The following is an 18,622-nucleotide window of genomic DNA, read 5'->3' on the forward strand; positions in this document are numbered from 1 at the left end:
TCCCCAGACCAAGCTTAACGTGGACGGTGGCAGGTGCAGTGGAAGTCAAAATCACAGATCCACTCATTTATGGAAAAAACGCAAAAATCCAAAAAGAACAGAAAAAAAAAAGAAAACAAAAAGGTAAAACAATGTGCAAATGATGAGGCGCCCCCCCCATGGTGGGGGGGAGGGGGCAGCAGCCTGAGGGACCATCAGAGCGTGCAACCGATGAAGACGAGTTTAAAAACCAAATACCAAAACCAACGAAAAATGGGGTGGGGGGGGACAGCAGGTAAAAATAAAAAGCAGAAATCTGAAAATATCTTTAGGCCACAAAACGGGGTGGGTGGGCGGCGGGACTGGGAAGTCTTACCATCGCGAGGGGAGTCGTTGGCCAGCGAACCTCCTTCTCGCGGCCCTTTATCGTGAGCAATTTGACGCATGATTATCGCGTCTATGAAGGTGGCCGCTGTCAGGGTGGTCTTACCCAGAGAACGGAGTTCCAATTCCTGGATGGAAAAGGGTTTACTTTGAGTCTTTTCACGGTGCAGGTCTGCGGCCGAGGTGGGTGGTGCTGGTGGGTCCGGGCTGGCGTGGTGGGGTGCGAGGCTCTTCGCTGGGGTGCGGGTGATGGCCCCGTGGCCGGAGCTGGGAGGTGCCAGGGTCCGGGGCTCAGAGCCCTTGCCCGGGGAGGAGGCGGGCTCCAGCCCCGCACGAGCCGGGGGCTTGGTGAGGAAGGCGTGGCCAGCATCCCCTCGGGGCCTTTCTGGCCTGGTGACCCTCGGGGCCTCTTTGGGCAGCAGGACGGGCTCCATGAGGGTCGGGTAGACCCCGTCCAAGGCGCTGCCCAGAGGGCAATGGGTGGTGGGTGGGAATGTGGCGGCTGGGCGGACAGGTGAGGAGGTGGAGGTGGACCTGGGGGACAAGAGCAGGGGTCAGGTGGCTGTTGGGAGCCATGGCTGGGGCCGTGAATCACTCCCTCACTCTCACACCCGAGGGCAACCACTGTCCTGGAAGAACTGCCGCCTGCCTCGCTGCTCCCAGAATAAACCTACCCTCCTGATGCTGGACTGCAACACCCTCTGGGGCATAACCTTGCTTACCCCATTCATTCCTTCATTCATTCCAAAACTTAACTGAGCACCTACTATGCATCAGAGACATGGCAACAAAGGAAACAGACGAAAGCACCTCACGTTCTAGTTGAGAAAATAGACTGCAAACATGTTAACAGGTACACTAACCCCTCATGAGCGCGGCAACCACTCAAAGGCAACAAGTCAAGGTGAAAAGAGAGAGAAGGTCAAGGAATCGCTTAGGCCAGTATTTCTGGGAACCAGCGCTGTTGTTTTTCATAATGGGGATCACAGGGGGTGGTGAGAGAGGGTCTGTCCAGAGCATTCAGTGAGGGAGACAATGAATGGAAACTGGGTTTTAGAAGAAGCAGTTGCATCTAAACAGGCCCTTGGCGCAGGGAGGGGTGCTAGGGAAGCCTCCTCCCCCCAGCTAAGCAGCTCCGCCCGCAGTCCTTAAGATATTGTCACCAGAGAGGACTTGGGGCCCAAGTGAAAGCGGGCTCTGAGGGGCCTCTCCTGTCTTAATGGAACCTCTAGATTTTGTCCAGGCAAGAGGGACACCATCTCATCCTCGTACGGTTCTGCTGAATTGTGGGGAAGACTGAGGGGGGGGTCTCCTCACAGTCCACACCATCTCTCCTTCTCTGCAGACTGCCCTAAACCTGAGAGCCTGCCCACGTGCTCATCCATCCACCCAAGCAAATCATCACCCATCTACTGAACCCATCACCTACCCACCCAACTCATCATTCAACCACCCAACTCATCATCCATCTACCAACTCATCATACATTCACCAACCCATCACCTATCTACCCAACTCATCATCCATCCACCCAGCTCATCATCCATCTACCAACTCATCATCCACCCACCCAACTCATCTTCCATCCATCAACCCATCATCAATCCACCCAACTCATCACCCATCTACCCAAGTCATCACCCACCTACCCAATTTATCCACCTTATCTACCCACTCATCTAACTCAGTCACCCATCCGGCTACCTGGTCACCTGGAATTTATCAACACACTTACTGATTCATGATTTCTCCATCTTCCCATCCATTCACCTACCCACCTATACATCCACGTAATCCAATCATGCATCTTCTTACCCAATCGCCCCTCTACCCATCCTCTCATCTGCTCATCCTGCTACCTACCTAACCATCATCTATGCATCTATCCACCCACCCACCTACCTCCTATCCATTTACCCTCCACCATCTACCTAATTCCCCACCCATCTCCACCTTGTCTGTCTCCCACCCATGGGGCCACCTGTGTATCCACCCATCTATATCTATTGACCGCCCACCTGCCCACCTGTCCCCTCCCTGTGCCAACCTGGCCCACCTCAGGACTGTGGGCGTGCTGGGCTCCACGGAGGTGACGATGCCCTTCATGCCCGTGTTGTGCAGCACACTGGGCCTCTGCTGAATGGCGTCCTGGGTCCGGGGCGAGATGGGCGAGTGCTGGTGGGAGTGGGAGGCAGGGCGGCTGCTGCTGCTGCCCCCACCCCCACCGCCTCCACCACTGCCACTGCTCTGCTCTGTACCTGGTGGTGACAGGTGGTGGTGTCTCACGGGCCAGCCTCATATGGTCTGCACACCCCTGGGGCTTGGAGCAGTGTCCCTGATGCCTACCAGGTCTCCAGATGGGCGCATGCTCCACCGTCGTGGTGGACGTGAGGATGGACTTCTCGCGGTCCCGCTCACGCTCCCGATCGCGGTCTCGTTCCCGCTCCCTCTCAGACGAAGATGTGGCGCTGGGTTTTGTCAAGTGAGTGGGACCTCCTGAAAAGCACAAGGCCTGTGACTCAGCCCCAGGGTCCAGGAAGGGCCTGGATTTGTCTTTCAGGGTGGAACAGAGAGGGCAAGGCATCTGCCCAAGGACACACAGCAAGGTGAGGGTCCCAACCTGGGACGAGAGAGGGGGATTACCTGGGGAGAGCGGCGAGCCGCTGAGCCGGCTGCTGAAGTGCTGGGGGGCAGTGGGGAGGTAGGCCAGGCGGTCCATGGCGGTGGCTGGCGTGCCTGGCGTTGGGGGCACCAGCACAGGCAGGTGTGGCACTTGGGACAGGTCGATGATGCCTGTGTGATGAGGTGGGGTTGTAGCCACAGGGGAGAAGAGGGCTCTGGCCAGCCAGACTACCCTCTTGGTGGAGGCCTCCACACCCTCACCCGGACAACACACCGAGTTGTCTCTCCAGGGGCCAGGCGCTGGGCTCAGAGGAACCTTTCCTGAACGCCAGGTTCTCTTGGCCCCATCTCCTTGCTGCTCCAAGCCTGAGAAGTGGCCATACCCTGCAGTGGGCACCCCCACATACTACTGCCTGCCCTTTTTTTGGATTATTATTTTTATTTATTCATTTTAGAGAAGAGAGGCAGAGAGAGAGAGGGAGAGAGAGAGAGGGAGAAAGAGAGAGAGAAGGAGGGGAGAAGCAAAAAGCATCAATTCCCATACGTGCCTTGACTGGGCAAGCCCAGGGTTTTGAACCAGCGAACTCAATGTTCCAGGTTGACGCTTGATCCACTGCGCCACCACAGGTCAGGCCTGCTTGCCCTTCCTTTTTTTAAATTATTTATTTATTTATTTATTTATTTATTTATTTATTTATTTTACAGAGACAGAGAGTGAGTCAGAGAGAGGGATAGACAGGGACGGACAGACAGGAACGGAGAGAGATGAGAAGCATCAATCATTAGTTTTTCATTGTGCATTGCAACACCTTAGTTGTTCATTGATTGCTTTCTCATACGTGCCTTGACCATGGGCCTTCAGCAGACCGAGTAACCCCTTGCTGGAGCCAGCAACCCTGGGTTCAAGCTGGTGAGCTTTTGCTCAAACCAGATGAGCCCGTGCTCAAGCCGGCGACCTCGGGGTCTCGAACCTGGGTCCTCTGCATCCCAGTCTGACGCTCTATCCACTGCGCCACCGCCTGGTCAGGCTTTTGCTTGCCCTTCTTAATGCCTCAACTTGTCTTATTCAATCCTACCCTTGAATTACCTCGTAGGCCCACTTTTCTAAATGGCCCCTAAATAGTACATGGGCATTCCAGAAAGTCCCAGAGAATGATGTCAGGACACAAATGCATAGTGACCACAGGCTGTTTGCAAGCTGAGGAAACCAGAAACCCAACAGCCTCGCATTTCTATCTTGACTGTAAACTCCAAGGACCATGTACGCCAGGAGCAGACCAGCCCACAGGCACCCTCGTGTGTACACGTCCAGGGCGCATGCGGCTGTTGGATGCCAATGCATGCCCACAGCGCACACAGCCCTCCACCACCAGCCGGCCCTGCGTGTGCTCTCCAGGCGGTCACACCACCCAGCCCTCCCAAGACAACCATGCTCGACACGCCTCTGCGGGGACACATGTGTGTGCACAGGCCCACATGTCCTGTGCAAGTCCAAAAGTGAGCCCGGTGGACCGGTGACCAGGCTAATGCCATAGGAGGGACGGTGCGCCCTCCCACGCCACCCACCTCGCGGGCCGGTGGCATAGTTGAGCGCCAGCGAGGACTCGCGGGGGGAGAGGCCTCGCAGCATGTCTGCGCGCTGGGCCATGGCGGTAGCGGCGTTGTGGTGCATCTGCTGTGAGGTGATGTAGTCGTTGATGATTGTCTGCCGGTTCTCCAGTGCCGCCGTGTCGGGGTAGCCGCGGATGAGGTACGGAGGGTACAGGTGCGGGTAGGTGGGGTTGGGGGCCAGGTGCCGGGGCAGGTAATAGGCAGCGGCTGCTAGGAGAGGGGCGCAGGGTCAGGTGGCCCACACCTGGGCAGAGGATGTGACCTCCCCCACCTGTCCTCATGTCCCCTGATCTGGACAGCGTCTCCCAAAACACCCCAAGACAGAATGGAGGGTTTTTAAGATCAAAGACACTTGTTCCCTAAAACACATGGGGAGGGGTTCTCAATGGCAGTGGCTGTTCAACGTTCTCCCAACTCAGGGTATCCACAAGGTGAATCCCTGAAACCCTGAAGGGGCCGTATCTTTCTGGGGAATGCCCACACACCTGAGATGCACTTGCCGTTTTTAAAGGCGCTGGCAAGTCCCGCGAGACAAAGAAAACCATGGGAAAATGTTTAACCCAGCATGTGCTGCAGACTCCCACAAGACATTCCAACCATTTCTCACGCCCGCACTGCCGGGTCTCCCCAGGACCCCACACCTTGCTCCTGGCCTCAGTTACCCCAAACAGTGGAGACCAGCCGATGAATGAGGATCCCTTGCGCAACACTGAAGCCCCCACCCCTGTGCTTCGGAGCCCCATGGGCCCAGGCTAATGACCTGCATCCAGGGGGATCCCGCGGGGGATGGAGGTGGGGTCGAAGGCCAGCGGGATATGGCCGCGGTACAGGTCTACGCCGCTCACACCCCGCAGCAGGTGCTCGTAGGGCGAGATGGGGTGGGGGTGGTGCTCAGGCACGGCGCTGTGCGGAGACTTGGCGATCTCGCGGGGCGTCGACGTCAGCTTCCGGTCTTGGGACGCCTTGCTGGATGAGAGGCTGCCTGTGGACGGGAGGAGTAGGGATGTGACATCGGCCCTCTGTGCCACCTATGCCCTAGCCCTGAGTCACGGGCCACTGAGGCTGCTGTTTACGGGAAGCTATAAACACCGGCTATTGGAGGGGGTGAGTCTCTGGAGTCCTAGAGCCAGGAGAAGTCTGGTCATTCACCCCCTTATATGCCTCTTAGTTCTTTGTTGTTGTTGTTTTTAATCATGTACTCATTTGCTTGTTTTTTCTTTTTATGTTCTTAAAAATAATAATCAACATTCATTTATTCTCTTATTTCACTCATTCAACAAATCAATCAAAAATATTTCTGGAGCCCCTATCCCTTGCCAAGTACTGTTGTCAAGAGCTGGGGCTCCACCAGAGAACAGACAGAGGTCCCGCCTTCCTCCCCAGCCGACACTCAATGGGAAGACAGATGACACATCATCAGATAAGAACCTCAGAGTGAATAATGCACTGAAGGAAAACTGCAAAAATCTGAACGGATGTCACCAGGATGGGGGAAGAGGGTGTCTGGTCGTGAGAAGCCTCCCCCAAGAATGTGACTTCCGGGCAGAGGCCTGATGGGTGACAGGAAGCCAGTCACGTAAAGACCAGGAGGGGGTTGGCCCTGGCCGGTTGGCTCAGCGGTAGAGCGTCGGCCTGGCGTGCGGGGGACCCGGGTTCGATTCCCGGCCAGGGCACATAGGAGAAGCGCCCATTTGCTTCTCCACCCCCCCCTTCCTCTCTGTCTCTCTCTTCCCCTCCTGCAGCCAAGGCTTCATTGGAGCAAAGATGGCCCGATGCTGGGGATGGCTCCTTGGCCTCTGCCCCAGGCACTAGAGTGGCTCTGGTCGCGGCAGAGCGACGCCCCGGAGGGGCAGAGCATCGCCCCCGGTGGGCGTGCCGGGTGGATCCCGGTCGGGCGCATGCGGGAGTCTGTCTTTCCCCGTTTCCAGCTTCAGAAAGAAAAAAAAAAATACAAAAAAAAAAAAAGACCAGGAGGGGGGCACGCCAGGCAGAGGCGGCCCCACTGGCCGAGAAGGGGTGCAATGGGGTGGGGTGGGGTGGGCGGGGCCGAGCCTGCCGGCTCCCCAGGGCCACGGCGGGAAAGGTCAGTTTTCCTTCTGAGTACAGTGAGAAGTCACTAGAAATATTTCAGTGGGAGGATGGCATCATCTGATGTAAAGATTTTCCAAAGACAGTGTCTGCCACCGTCTGAGGAGCAGGTGACAGGCAGCAGGACAGGAGGGGAGCTAGAAGAAACTCGTGGGGGTCTGGGAGGGGGTTGAGTGGGGCGGGGCAAGAAGAGAATTCTGAGCTGGACCTGGAGGCAGAACCTGCAGGTCTGGCGGACGGGATGGATGCGGTGACCCCGTGGTAAGCCCTGGTTTCCGACCTGAGTTCAGAGTGAACAGGGAGGCAGTGTCCCGAGACAGGAGCCCACCCTGCACCCACGCCCCACATACCTTCCTGCAGGCGTGGGGTGGGCTCCCGGGTGGTCACGGGAGAGCCGCGTGGCAGGTGGCCGGTGAAGGGGGCCCCGTGGTCCTCGTAGGCCAGGGGGCTCTGTCGCGGCTTGCCCAGCTCGGGCACGATGACCGGGGCGCCCCGGGTGATGGAGCCCCCCGAGCCGCTGACCGCCCCCGGCCGGCTCTTCAGGCTGTCCTCGTAGCACGCGCGCTCCAGGGCCCGGGCGTCCGCCATCACATCCAGCGGGTGCACGGGCGGGAAGGTCCGGCCGGGGCTGCCAATGATGGAGCGCACGTCGTGCTTTTTGGAGCCGGCGGAGGACGTGCCGGTGTCGTACTTGAGCGGGGTGCCCTGTGGGGGGGAGGGGGATGAGCACCAGCCATGTGACTCAGTCTCAGCTGTGCAGCCGCGGAACTGGAGCCGCATCCCACACTGGAGAGTGCAGCTGGGCCTGGCCTCGGGACCCCAGAGCTACCGGGGACGGGGGGCAGCAGACGACAGAGAGGTCAGCCCTTCCCAGAGCAGATGGGGGGCCCCTCTATTAGCCCCTGAGGTTTGCCGGAGTGAGGATCAGCACCCCATGTGGGCAAAATCCTTCCTCTCGTCAGTCTGGGACCCTCCGCACACCCTCTGCCGAGCCGGATATGAAACAGAAAATTCTGATTCTACCACCCTAGGGCTTAAGGCTGGGAGGTTAGGGCTGAGGCTGGGGTTTGCTCTCTGGCCAGGATGGGCAGCTGAAGAAACAGGGGTCACGTCCTGGCCCGGCCGCCTGGGAGGAGACCCCACCCTGTTTAGATAGGCTTAGGAAACCCGGAGACAGTGGAGCCCTGTGTCTTCACAAGTAACACGACTCTGTTTATCCAGGAACGTTTTAACGACTTTCATAAGAAAGGGAAACGCCTTCATTTTAGAGAGAATGTTCTCGAGTCAGGCTGGTATCCCTGTTGGATCCATGATGGCTCCACAGGTGCCCGGAGGCTGAGAGCCACGCTGTCCCCGGCCCTCAGAGAGCTTCCCAATGCCCACTGCCTCCCCTGGGGGCTCCCTCCTCGTCATGCCAGGCGCCTCTGACCAAGGGAAGGGGCTGTGGCCTGTAGTGGCCCCCACTGACCAGCTCCTTACAGTTGGAGCTGACCTGTCCCTTTAGGCTGGGGCCTCTCGGGGGGTGGATGCCGCACAGCCAAGATGCTGCCGGTTTGGGGACAGAGGGACCAGAGAGGCACAGGGCCATTTACTTTCTGTGTGACCCAGGACGAGATGCTTAACCTCCCTGGGCTTGATTGCTCACAAATGAGATGAGGACAGGAAGAATTACTGCAGAGCACGGACATCTGAGCTTCGCTAGTCAGGACGCCCCGTGCTGGGCAGCCCGTCCCCCAGTGAGGACTCTTCCAGGGCTGCCATTTGTCATTACGTTTAGCTCTGGGGCCTCGGCAAACCACGTGGCCACTCTGGCCTCAGGGTCTCCACCCGAACGACAGGGTCATGGGTGTGGACCTCACGGCTGCAAATGTGTCAAACGAGGCTGCAGACGTTAAGGCCTCGGCGTGGCACTGAGGACAGGCATGACGGCCGCCCAGGACCCGGCGGCCGTGTGGTCTCGGGGCTCAGCCTCCCCCTGTGCAGACGCCCCCGCGGCTCCTCCACGGCGGCCGTGTGGTCTCGGGGCTCAGCCTCCCCCTGTGCAGACGCCCCCGCGGCTCCTCCACGGCCCAGCCTGGCGGCTCCGGGGCCCGTACCTGCGTGATGGAGCCCTCCTTGAGCGGCCGCGGGGCCAGAGGCAGCTCAGGCGTGCGACGCAGCTCCTCGCGGGGGATCTCGTGGATGGAGCGGCCGGCCTCCTTCACGGTCGCCACCAGACCCTCGTGGGCCGGCTTCAGCTTCAGGGGGCCCAGGGCGTCCAGAGGCCGCGCCTTGTAGGCCTCGGCCAGGTCCCGGGGCGGCGGCGGCGGTGGCGGCGTGCCCTCGAGTTTCAGAAGCTTGGCCTCCCGACGCAGGTAGTCTTCCTGGGCCTCCACGTAGGAGCGCGGGATCCCTGCCGAAGAGGATGGGGCGCTGACGGCACACCTGCACCCCCACCCACTGTCACTCTGGCCTAGGGCCGCCACACCAGCGGACTCCGGAGTCGTCGTGTCGACTCGAGCTCTCCAAGCCCCAAACACCTTCATGTAACAGAGTGGGAACACTAACTAAGACACCCCACGCCGTCGTGACCCCTCAATCAGATAATATGGATCAAAAGCGTGACAGGGAGCACAGGGGCCCCCTCGCCGCGGCACAACCACAAGCCCCGTTATCCACCCTCTAACCCTGCTACTGATTGCATCTCCTCCAGACCATCCCATGAGACAGCACACAAGCGGCTCCTGGGTTAGTGCTGAGCACACAGTAGGTGCTAAGTGACATCTCCAGTGGGGGGGGATGGGTGGCATTCTGCCTTCTCTCTTTTCACATAAGAAACGTTCCAGCTCCCCGTTTTGACCTGTGCGTGTGCCCATCACGTGCACTGCACGCCCCCCTAAGTGCCTGTCCCCCGACCCGAGTCCCCCTCACCTCCCCCACCCCCACCTGGGCTGTAACCCGCTGTGCTGCCCTGAGGCACTGGGGATGGGGAGTACCTTGCGTGATAGAGCCCCGGATGTGATGCTGCTCTTTGAGGTGGTGGGGGCTGTGTCGCTCGGGGGGAATGGCACGGCCCATGAGACCTGGGAGGGGGAGAAGGCAAGGGCATCGTGATGTGGGTCCCCGAGCCAGTCTGGGCAGGGCCAGGGGCCAGGGTCTACAGCAGCCCCTCACAGCAGTCCCCGTGATGATGGTGGTGGCGGCAGCGTAGAACCCAGCAAGTGACTGTCCCACTGCCTGGGCCCAGACACAATCCTATAAAACAGGGCTGCCCATCCCACCACCGCCCTCCAGGGGGTGCTGAGAGACAAAGTCTCTCTTCACAGCGGGAGCCCAGGCCCTGGCTGCCTTGCGTTTGGGTGCGGACAGGAGGACACCCACCTTCAATGCTGGCTGAGGTGAGGGCCCTGCTGACGCGGCCCTCCATCATGTCATAGGTGCGCTTGGGGGCGGCCGTCTCGTGGGCAGATCCCGAGCTGCTCCGGCCATCCTCCTTGGAGCACTGGGACACAGACATGCCACCTGGAAACCAGACCACACCGGCGGTAAGGGGCCAGCCATGGGGCCATCGTGGCACAGCCCAGAACCAGCACACCCCAGTGGCCCGTCCCAGGGCCCCCATCTGCGTGGGCGAAGGCCGGCCCTGCTGAGCCCTCCTGACGGAGCCCATGACCTGCAGTCATAGAGGGGGCTGAGGACCTGTGGCCAGACCTGCGCCACCCCCTTCCCCACACAGGCCAAGGCTCCGCACAGCCAGGAGGCAGGCCTCGGGGGCCAGGCCTGGGTCTCGCCCATCAGGCCGAGGGCTCTGGTTCCCTCATGGGATCCTCGCAGCCTGGCTATGCAGAGCTTGCAAACTGGAGGCCAGCAGACAGCTGGCGCTGCTATCGAACTCTTTATGCAGAGTCAATGGCTGATGCTCAAACACCAGGAGATTTCAGACACACATGGAGACGTGAGAAGCCTGCCTGGCTGGTGGGCTCCCATTTGTACAAGGCGACTGACCACTGGAGAGGCACCAGCGTTCGCTCTCTAGGCGGGCACAGTCCTCCCCACACCCTGAGGCCTTACACCTGGCCTCCTGCCCTCAGTCACTGGGCCCCAGAAAGCCCATGAGAAATTAAAAGCCCATTTTGCAGATGAAAACTTAACCACAGAGGCTCAGGAATTCCGCCCAGTGCCCTCTGCCGCCAGGCCCCCTGTCACGCCCCAGGGCACTCAGCCGGACACCAAGGCTGGCACTGCCCCCACCACTTGGCAGCACAGCGTGGCATGTGACTAAGCCACATGGTGCTGCTGCCACTTCCCGGGGTCTGGGCGGGGATGGGGACAGCCAGGCAGAGGCAGAGGCAGAGGCGGATAGACAGGCAAGGGCGCCTGCCCGCCCGCCTGCTGGAGGAAAAGTGAGCTAGGGCCCCGCAACTGCCAGCTGTGGAGAGGGGTGCCCCGGGCAGCTTTTATCCTCACACCCCTGAGTGCCCAGGCTGCCAGGACACTCACGTCCAGCCTCTCCTCTGTTAACTCCCTTCTGTGCCGGGCGCCTGCCAGGGCTGTGAGACCTAGAGCCAGAAGGGGGCGGGCAGGGGGGTGTGGGGGCGCAAGGCTGAGTGGAGGGTCCCACGGCTCATCCCCGCTTTGGCCGCCTGTGTGGGGTCAATCAGAGAGCGCCGTGTTGGCCACCAAGCCCAGGGCTGGATGCCCGGGCTTCTGCTCTCCGGGCCTCAGTTTTCCCACTATGCTTCTAGCAAGCCTGGCTACAAGTTTCTGTCCTAAACTATACAAAACTGAGCACAGGGGGGAGGCAGCTCAAGCCAACCCTTCCCTGCTACTGGCTTGCATACCTGCAGGGACAAGAATGTCACTACCTCTCTGAAGGTGCTTCCTGGTATCGCCCCAGCCCTGCCTATGAAACCACTTCACTAAGCCAAATGTCTTCCTCCCCTGATCCAGGCCTCCTTTTCTCTGAAGGGGCCAAACAGGTGGCCACCGGCCTGAACATTACTGCCCCCCACTCCCTCGCCTGTCATGGGGAACAAACCCTTCCCCACTCCAGTCACTAGAGGCTGACAGGAGGGGCACACCCCTCAAACCTTTCCCCCAAGACTTCTGACTGCCCTATAGCCCCGATCTGCTTTTCTGGACTCCCTGCTCTCTGGACCTGCTTCGGAAACACCAAGGGCTGGGGCTGGGGTAGAGGAGCCGTGCTGGATGGAGCAGGTTTCTGTGATTTGAACTGACAAGGTAACATCCTGTCTGCATCTCATGGGAGCAGAGCGTTTCGAGAGCTGTCTGAGGGGGGACCTCAAACTCAGTGCCCAGGTCATGTGAGTGCTCCCACCTCGAGTCTGTCCTGAGCAGCCAAAGCCCATGAACAGGAGGGAGGGAAGCCCCAGTTCCTTGCAGCAGTCAGGGACAGAACTCACCCTCATAGGACAGGACATGGCCCTTCTTGCCCTCATAGATGACGTGGCCCTTGGGCAGACCGTCCTCACGGCTGCGGTCTAGGCGACTTGGGCTGTCCTCGCCGATGATCCTGGTGATGGTGCCCTTGTACAGGACATCAGCCGGAGTGCCCTGGGGGTGCCGAGGGGGTCAGCATCCGAAGGCTTTGTCCGGGGGACACCCCCCTCCAAACCCACATCCGTGTGTCCACTTGTGGCTGGGAGCAGCCTGCCTTGGGCGACCTCTAAGAACGTGAGTGTGTGTGTGTGTGGGGGGCAGACTGAACCTGGAGTCAGATAGTTGGAGCTGCTGTGTGGCCTCTGTCAAGTCACTCTGCCTCTCTGAGCCTGTCTATATATACTACTGTAGCTCCAAAACAGACAATCCTGGCGTCCACAACTCTCAAAGGCATCCAGCATGACAAGCTGTCCCCAAATCAAGATGTTGCTCTATCTCTTTCTGTAATTCCATGAGCCCATTCAACCACACGGTCCCTTACTGTGTGCCAAGCCCGGAACCAGCAGATGCATAGCCTCCCCATGGGACTTTCTCTGCTGACAAACATCTCCCAGTGGGCTTTTCTCCCAAACCTGTCTCCGAGGGCAGAAAAGCACGATGCCCCGGAGGCACTCGGCTCTCCCCAGAGGTCCCAGAACAAATGCTCTAGTCCCAATCTCCCCTGCTGCACTTCCAAGTATCTGTGCAGCCTGACCAGCTGGTGGCGCAGTGGATAGAGTATGGGTCGGGAATGCAGAGAATCCAGGTTTGAAACCCTGAGGTTGCAGGCTTGAGCATGGGATCATAGACGTGACCCCATAGTCACTGCCTTGAGCCCAAGGTTGCTGGCCTGAGCAAGTGGTCACTCGCTCTGCTATAGCCCCCTGGTCAAGGCACATATGAGAAAGGAATCAATGAACAACTAAGGAGCAGCAATGAAGAACTGATGTTTCTCATCTTTCTCCCTTCCTATCTGTCTATCCCTGTCTCTCTCTCTGTCTCTGTCACCCAAAAAAATAAAATAAAAAGTATCTGTGCACAAAAGCATGGTGTGGATGGATGTGACTGGGTGACAGTCCAGGGCTGGGCAGCCCCCTCTCACAGCAAGGGAGCCAGTGCTGTCCTGTCATAAGGCTCCTCTGAAGCAGCTGTCACGTCACTAGCAGACACCGTCGGTGTCCGGCAGATTTAAGAACTGGGTTCGTGCGGGGAAAGGAAGCAGCTACGTAGCACCGTGGGTGACAGAAAGGGGCGCGCCTGGTGGGACTGAGGTGCCTGAAGGTTACAGACTACGTGACTTCAGAGCACACTCCTCCGTGCCGGGAGCAGAGGACAGAAGACCAAGGAGGCCAGCAGCCCTGAACTTCGGGACAATGCACTGGACAGACAGACAGACAGATGAGCTCCCTGGAGAGCAGAGACTCTGTTTGCTGAAGGCCTGTGGCCTCTGGGTGTTGGCCCCAGTGAACTTCGCCCCCAAGACCCGAGGGAGCACCTCGCTGGCGGGGGCTGGGCCGCCCTGAGCCTCTGGTGGGACACTGTGGTCCCTGCTCGCCAGCACTTGCTGGGTTAATATCTGCGTGCGTGTGCGTGTGAGAGTATGCGTGCGCACGTCGATTTCGCCACCACCTCACAGCGAGTCCGTGGGACCGCCTGACCCTCCCACACCTTGGCAGCTGAACTGCCACCCTCTGCCAAAATCAATTGACTAGGTGTGAATGACCGAGATGGCCGTGCCCAGTCACCTGGAAACCAGGGGCAGATGGAGAGCCAGGAGCTTCCTATGTCGACTTTTAATCCCAAACTCTGTGAGGACGACTTTGACCAAAGGGGACCCGAGTTAGGGAAGAATTGGGGGGTGGGGAGAGGCCCCAGACCACGTTGAGTGCCACGGCCTGACTGATGCTGTCCCGGAGGCTGGCGCTTGGCGAGGCCGCCTGTGAGAGCTTACAGCTTCACAACCTTTGGGTTCAGAGGAAAGTGGAGGCCTCTGTAGCGTGACCTGAGGCCACCGGGGTCAGAGAGACCCCTCTGTAGCATGACCTGAGGCCACTGGGGTCAGAGAGACCTCACTGTAGGCCAGCCGGGGGCCTGATACTCCACCATGAATGTGCAAATGTGTGTGCGCATGTGTACATGTCTCTGCAAAGGCGAGTATGTGTGTGTGTGCACGTGTGCCCGCGTGCGCCTAGCCACCCCGGTCTCCGGCACGGTGCTCTAGATCCTGACACTGCAGGGCACAAACCCTGGGCCCAGCAGCTGCCAGCGGGGAACCTCAGGATGCACCTCTGAGCTTCAGCCTCTCATCTGCAAGATGAGCTCACATGGAGGCTGTTCCAATGGAAAGCGCCCTGCCTGGAGAGCCAGAGGGGACTGGGGGGGAGGAAAGCCCTGCGCTGAGGCCCCAGGAAGTAAGCTGCTCTGCGCGCTCCACTGGCAGAGAGAGAACTGAAGCCCCGCCCCGGGCCCAGGAGAGACCCGGAGGGGCCCTCTACCAGCCCTGGAGGGGCAGACACACCAGCGGGTCCCAGCACTCCCTTCTGCATCTTAGTGTGGCTGCACACCCAGACCTCAGGCTGTGAGCACCACAAGGTCCAGGTCGACACAAGAGGACAGCTCTTTGTTATCTGGGACTAAAGTTGCAGACAGAGGGTTTTGAGCCACAATGTGAGGCAGGCTCGGCTATAAGGACCCCCAAGAGCGCAGGCTGGGCCCCCAGGGCCACACTGACCCAAGCACCTCCTGCTGTAGGCGTACACGGCCCCTGGGCTGGCCCTGGTGCATGCAGGGGGCTCTCCCACCTTTCAGCCTTTGCGCATCCTGTTCCCTGAGCCCTGAATGTTGTTCCCTGAGATCCCCGCAGGGCTCACACCTGAAAGGCTTCCCCCACCTGCCTGTCTCTGTGACCTCAGGGGGGGCCCCCGGCACTCTCGCCCACAGAACCGGACTCAGTCTGAAGCACCGGACACGGACACCATCTGCTCAGTGTTTGTCCGTCTAGTAACTTGGCTGGCTTCCCTCTGCTACCAGGCCAGCTCCCCGGGGACAGCGTGTTTTGTGTTTTGCTCAGCACAAGCGTACAAGCTGAATGACCGGGAGGTCAGCTGCTATCCTGGGATGTCACCCCACCCAGCAAGACAGGTGCCACGCAGTGGCGCACAGGGACCAGAGGGGCTAGGCCACTGCTTCATCCGCAGTCAGGGCCACACCTAGCAGTGCCGCCCGCTGGTCCCAACTGGCCCTGCGGCCACGCCCCGGGCACTTACGTGGGTGATGGAGCCGCGGTAGGTGATGGGGCTCTCAGCAGGCACCCGGGTGCTGGGGACGCCCTTGCTGATGCTTCCTCCGGGGACTGAGCCCAGGGACGTCCCTGGAAGACAGGAGACGTGGGGCTGAGGGGTTGGTGGCCCAGCACTAGGCCTGAGAGCCACCCTGCCTGTGCTCCCAGTGACCTGCAAGTCTCCCTCAGAGTCTCACTGCAGGGGGGCCCCGGCCCTAACTGGCAGGGCAGATGACTCTGAAGAGGGGCTCTGGGCCCTCAGGGAGGGAGCTGATGCTTTTCGGAAGGTTCTGGATAAAGGGTCCCATTCCTGCCTCCACCCACGAAGGACTAGAGGGGCAGCTGCTGGGGACAGGGAACAGCTCCAGGCCTCACCTCTCAGCACGGATGTCTCCTGAGCCGTGGGCACCCCCAGGCTCTCTGGGGGCCCAGCCTGGCCCCGTGGGGACAGCTGCTCCTGCTTCACTCCGCTGAAGGGAGCTGGGGACGGGCAAAACCATGAGCCACATGCCCCGGGGACAGAGTCACCCCAGCCCATCCAGGCCCTGGGTCAGCACTGCAAGGGCTCTGTAGTGCCAACTCCAGGTCCAGGCCGGAGTCCCACAGGCCACACTGCCCTCCCTTCTCCCCAAAACACAGACAGCTGAGGTCATCCAGGTGTCCTTCTAACGGGGACAGCTGGGACCAAGCCTCGGTTATCTGGGTGAGGAGGCCCCCATCCTTACCCAGCTTCTTGGGGTCCATGGCAAGGGGCAGCCCCATGGTGATGGGGCCCATGGGAACCTTAGCGTGCTCGGAATACGGGACATGCAGCTGCACCGACAGGCCCTGTGGAGATGGCGAGCATGGGGTCACAGGGGCCCCCACAACAATCCCTCCGCCACATGTCCCAGCCCAGCCAGAGCTCCCAGACACCCCCTTTTACGAGGGCTCAGTGCAGGGGACCTTGGGATCAGAACAAGCCTGATAGGCTCAGGACTCAACTCAGCCCCAATGCCCCACTGAGCAACTGTGGACCAGTGGCCGCCTCTCCTGGGCCTCAGTCCCCTCCCCTGCGAAGTGGCCATCTCGAGCTGGTGCAGCTTAAAGGGAAGGGTACAAGTGGTCCAGGGGCCACGCCGATGCCTTGCCCCCCCACCCCCATACGCTGGGGTACACAGGGGGCGGGTCAGGGAGGCAAGGGGCCGACAGCCACAGGCCGAGACTCGGCACATGCTGGCTGCTGTGTGCCTAAGGCATTCGAGCTTCCATTTCACTGCGGGAACACTGACGCAGAGAGGCTGAGTCACTTCTCCAAAGCCACACGGTCTGGCTAGACCGCATACACTGGAATGCCCTGCGGGGTGACCCCCTAAGGTCCTGAGCGTCAGGGGCAGGCTCCATCCAGGCCGGAGCCCAGCACAGCCGTGAACAGAGGCGACCTTGGTCCCCCCGCCGATACGTCACTGGTCACTAGGCCCTCACGTTACAGAGGGCAAGACCAAACCCAATAGAGGAAGGAGCTGATCTCTGAGTACCAGGCCACCCTGCTGCCCATGGGAGGATGCCCCTCCAACCCCCTGCACCCCACCTCCGGGAGATGGCACCCACCTGCCTCTCGAGGACACTGGGGTGCTTGGTGGAGGAGATGAGGGGCGGAGGGTTGGAGATGGTGGGAGGGCGTGGCAGGACGGGCCGGGTGCTGTCGTGGAGGCCCAGGGACAGCGGGTGACCTGCGGGGCACAGGGCTGTCCATCACAGGGCCCTCAGAGTAGTCATGCCCCTGCTGGACAGATGTCCCTCCCCCAGGGCCACTCCCCACCTCTGCCCCGTCCTGCCCAGGTGGGTGTCCACCCACACATGCCCTGTGCTGTCCTCATGAGCTGTCTGTGAACTTGGTTCAGACTCCCCCCACCCCAGGAAAGATGAGAGGCCACCCAGACCCCTGAGATGGTCTCCCCATTTCCACTTCACCTGCCAACAGTCTACTCCCCTCCCAGGAAACGGAGGGATCTCTGTAAAAAGTCCACTGGTTCACATTCTCCCTGTGCTGTGAGCCTTCTGTGGCTCTCGCTGCCCCCAGGATCAAGTCTTAACCTCCAACATGGCTTTCAGGGTCACCTGACCTAGTGCTGGTGGTCACCCTTGCTCCTTGGGTGCCGAGCTTCCACTGGGACTGTTGGATTCAAGCTTCACCTTGCTCTTTCCTGCCCCTGGACCTTTGCACATGCTGTTCCCGCTGCCTGGCATGCGTTTCCTTGTTGTTGTTCTCCTGGCTCATTTGGCCCACTCCCCCTTCATGGTCAGCTCTGCTCAGCACGGCCTGTCCTCATCAGCTGCTAGGGGTCCCAGCAGGACTGGAGAACCCAGAAAGGGCCCCAAACCCAGCCTCTCTGTGTCCTTAAACCAAAGCAGCAGCCCCGTCCCGCCCTAGGCTTTCCTCTCCAGAGGCCTGTCCTCCAGCTCTGAGTCACCGGTAGAGAACGGAGCCACCCCTCACCAGTGAAGCAGCCCTACGCTCCCTGTCACCAGCCCCGTCAACCCCGATCCTGCAGATCCCTCAAAGCTCAGCAGGTCCCTCTGGTGCCTTCACTGATCGGGCTGGTTCCGTCCAGCCCAGATCCTTCTGCACAGAGTGAGAGCCGTGCAGACGGGTAGTGCCTGATGACCGCGCTGCTGACCGCACGGCGGCCGAGGGACCTGAGCTCGGGGGAGCTACTTACCAGGCGGGGCGTAGGAGAAGGCTGAGGGGTCAGGGGCGTGCGGGGAGGCCTTGATCACCTCACGAGGGGGCATGGGGAAGGGCAGGCCGGACGTCCAGCACGGAGGCTCTGTGGGCAGCTTCTGGCCCTCAGCTGTGAAGGCCGGAAAGAACACAGGCTTCTCTGCCAAGGGGACAAGAGGGGACGGTCAGCTGTGCTCAACCAGCCCTTGGAGCCCCAGAGCCACAGCTGCCCCCACTCAGACATGTCCCTCTCTGAGCCCACAGCACAACTCCGGGAAGGGACAGGCTCCCGGCCACACGTGTGGAAGAAGCAGTCTATGAGGAAAACCCTCCAGGTCTGTGGGCCAGGCACTGCCCTGAGCCCTGTGACATTCCGCTCAGCACAGGAGTGTGTCCGGGGGCTGGGCTTGGGGATCCCAGCGAGCTTCTGAGGTCCAATGCCAAGAACCACAGGCCCTGACCCAGCGCCAGGGAAGCAGTGGGGGGCAGGGACGCACCTGCAGACCAGGGGCGACCAATGGCAGCCCGGGAGCCCG

At 60.2% G+C, this 18,622-nt stretch overlaps 1 protein-coding gene across 21 annotated transcripts in view; it reads right to left on the reverse strand.

The window, feature by feature from the left end:
• The window catches only part of NCOR2 (nuclear receptor corepressor 2), a 183,337-nt gene that overhangs the window by 10,663 nt on the left and 154,052 nt on the right, over positions 1-18,622 (reverse strand). For 11 of the 21 annotated variants that reach the window (XM_066371154.1, XM_066371162.1, XM_066371170.1 and 8 more), the window contains 16 exons: positions 18,085-18,246; positions 16,973-17,094; positions 16,108-16,210; positions 15,758-15,862; positions 15,369-15,472; positions 12,087-12,237; positions 10,045-10,185; positions 9,660-9,746; positions 8,781-9,076; positions 7,035-7,389; positions 5,357-5,578; positions 4,552-4,806; positions 3,007-3,156; positions 2,710-2,859; positions 2,411-2,621; positions 356-897 (listed from right to left, as the gene is read on the reverse strand). In XM_066371154.1, coding sequence (XP_066227251.1) covers positions 356-897; positions 2,411-2,621; positions 2,710-2,859; positions 3,007-3,156; positions 4,552-4,806; positions 5,357-5,578; positions 7,035-7,389; positions 8,781-9,076; positions 9,660-9,746; positions 10,045-10,185; positions 12,087-12,237; positions 15,369-15,472; positions 15,758-15,862; positions 16,108-16,210; positions 16,973-17,094; positions 18,085-18,246 — 3,156 coding nt within the window. The remainder of the gene's footprint in view (positions 1-355; positions 898-2,410; positions 2,622-2,709; positions 2,860-3,006; positions 3,157-4,551; positions 4,807-5,356; positions 5,579-7,034; positions 7,390-8,780; positions 9,077-9,659; positions 9,747-10,044; positions 10,186-12,086; positions 12,238-15,368; positions 15,473-15,757; positions 15,863-16,107; positions 16,211-16,972; positions 17,095-18,084; positions 18,247-18,622) is intronic. The other 10 variants (XM_066371173.1, XM_066371172.1, XM_066371171.1 and 7 more) reach the window with 5 other exon arrangements.

The sequence above is a fragment of the Saccopteryx leptura genome, chromosome 2 (genome assembly GCF_036850995.1).
Source record: "Saccopteryx leptura isolate mSacLep1 chromosome 2, mSacLep1_pri_phased_curated, whole genome shotgun sequence".
Taxonomy (NCBI): Eukaryota; Metazoa; Chordata; class Mammalia; order Chiroptera; family Emballonuridae; genus Saccopteryx; species Saccopteryx leptura.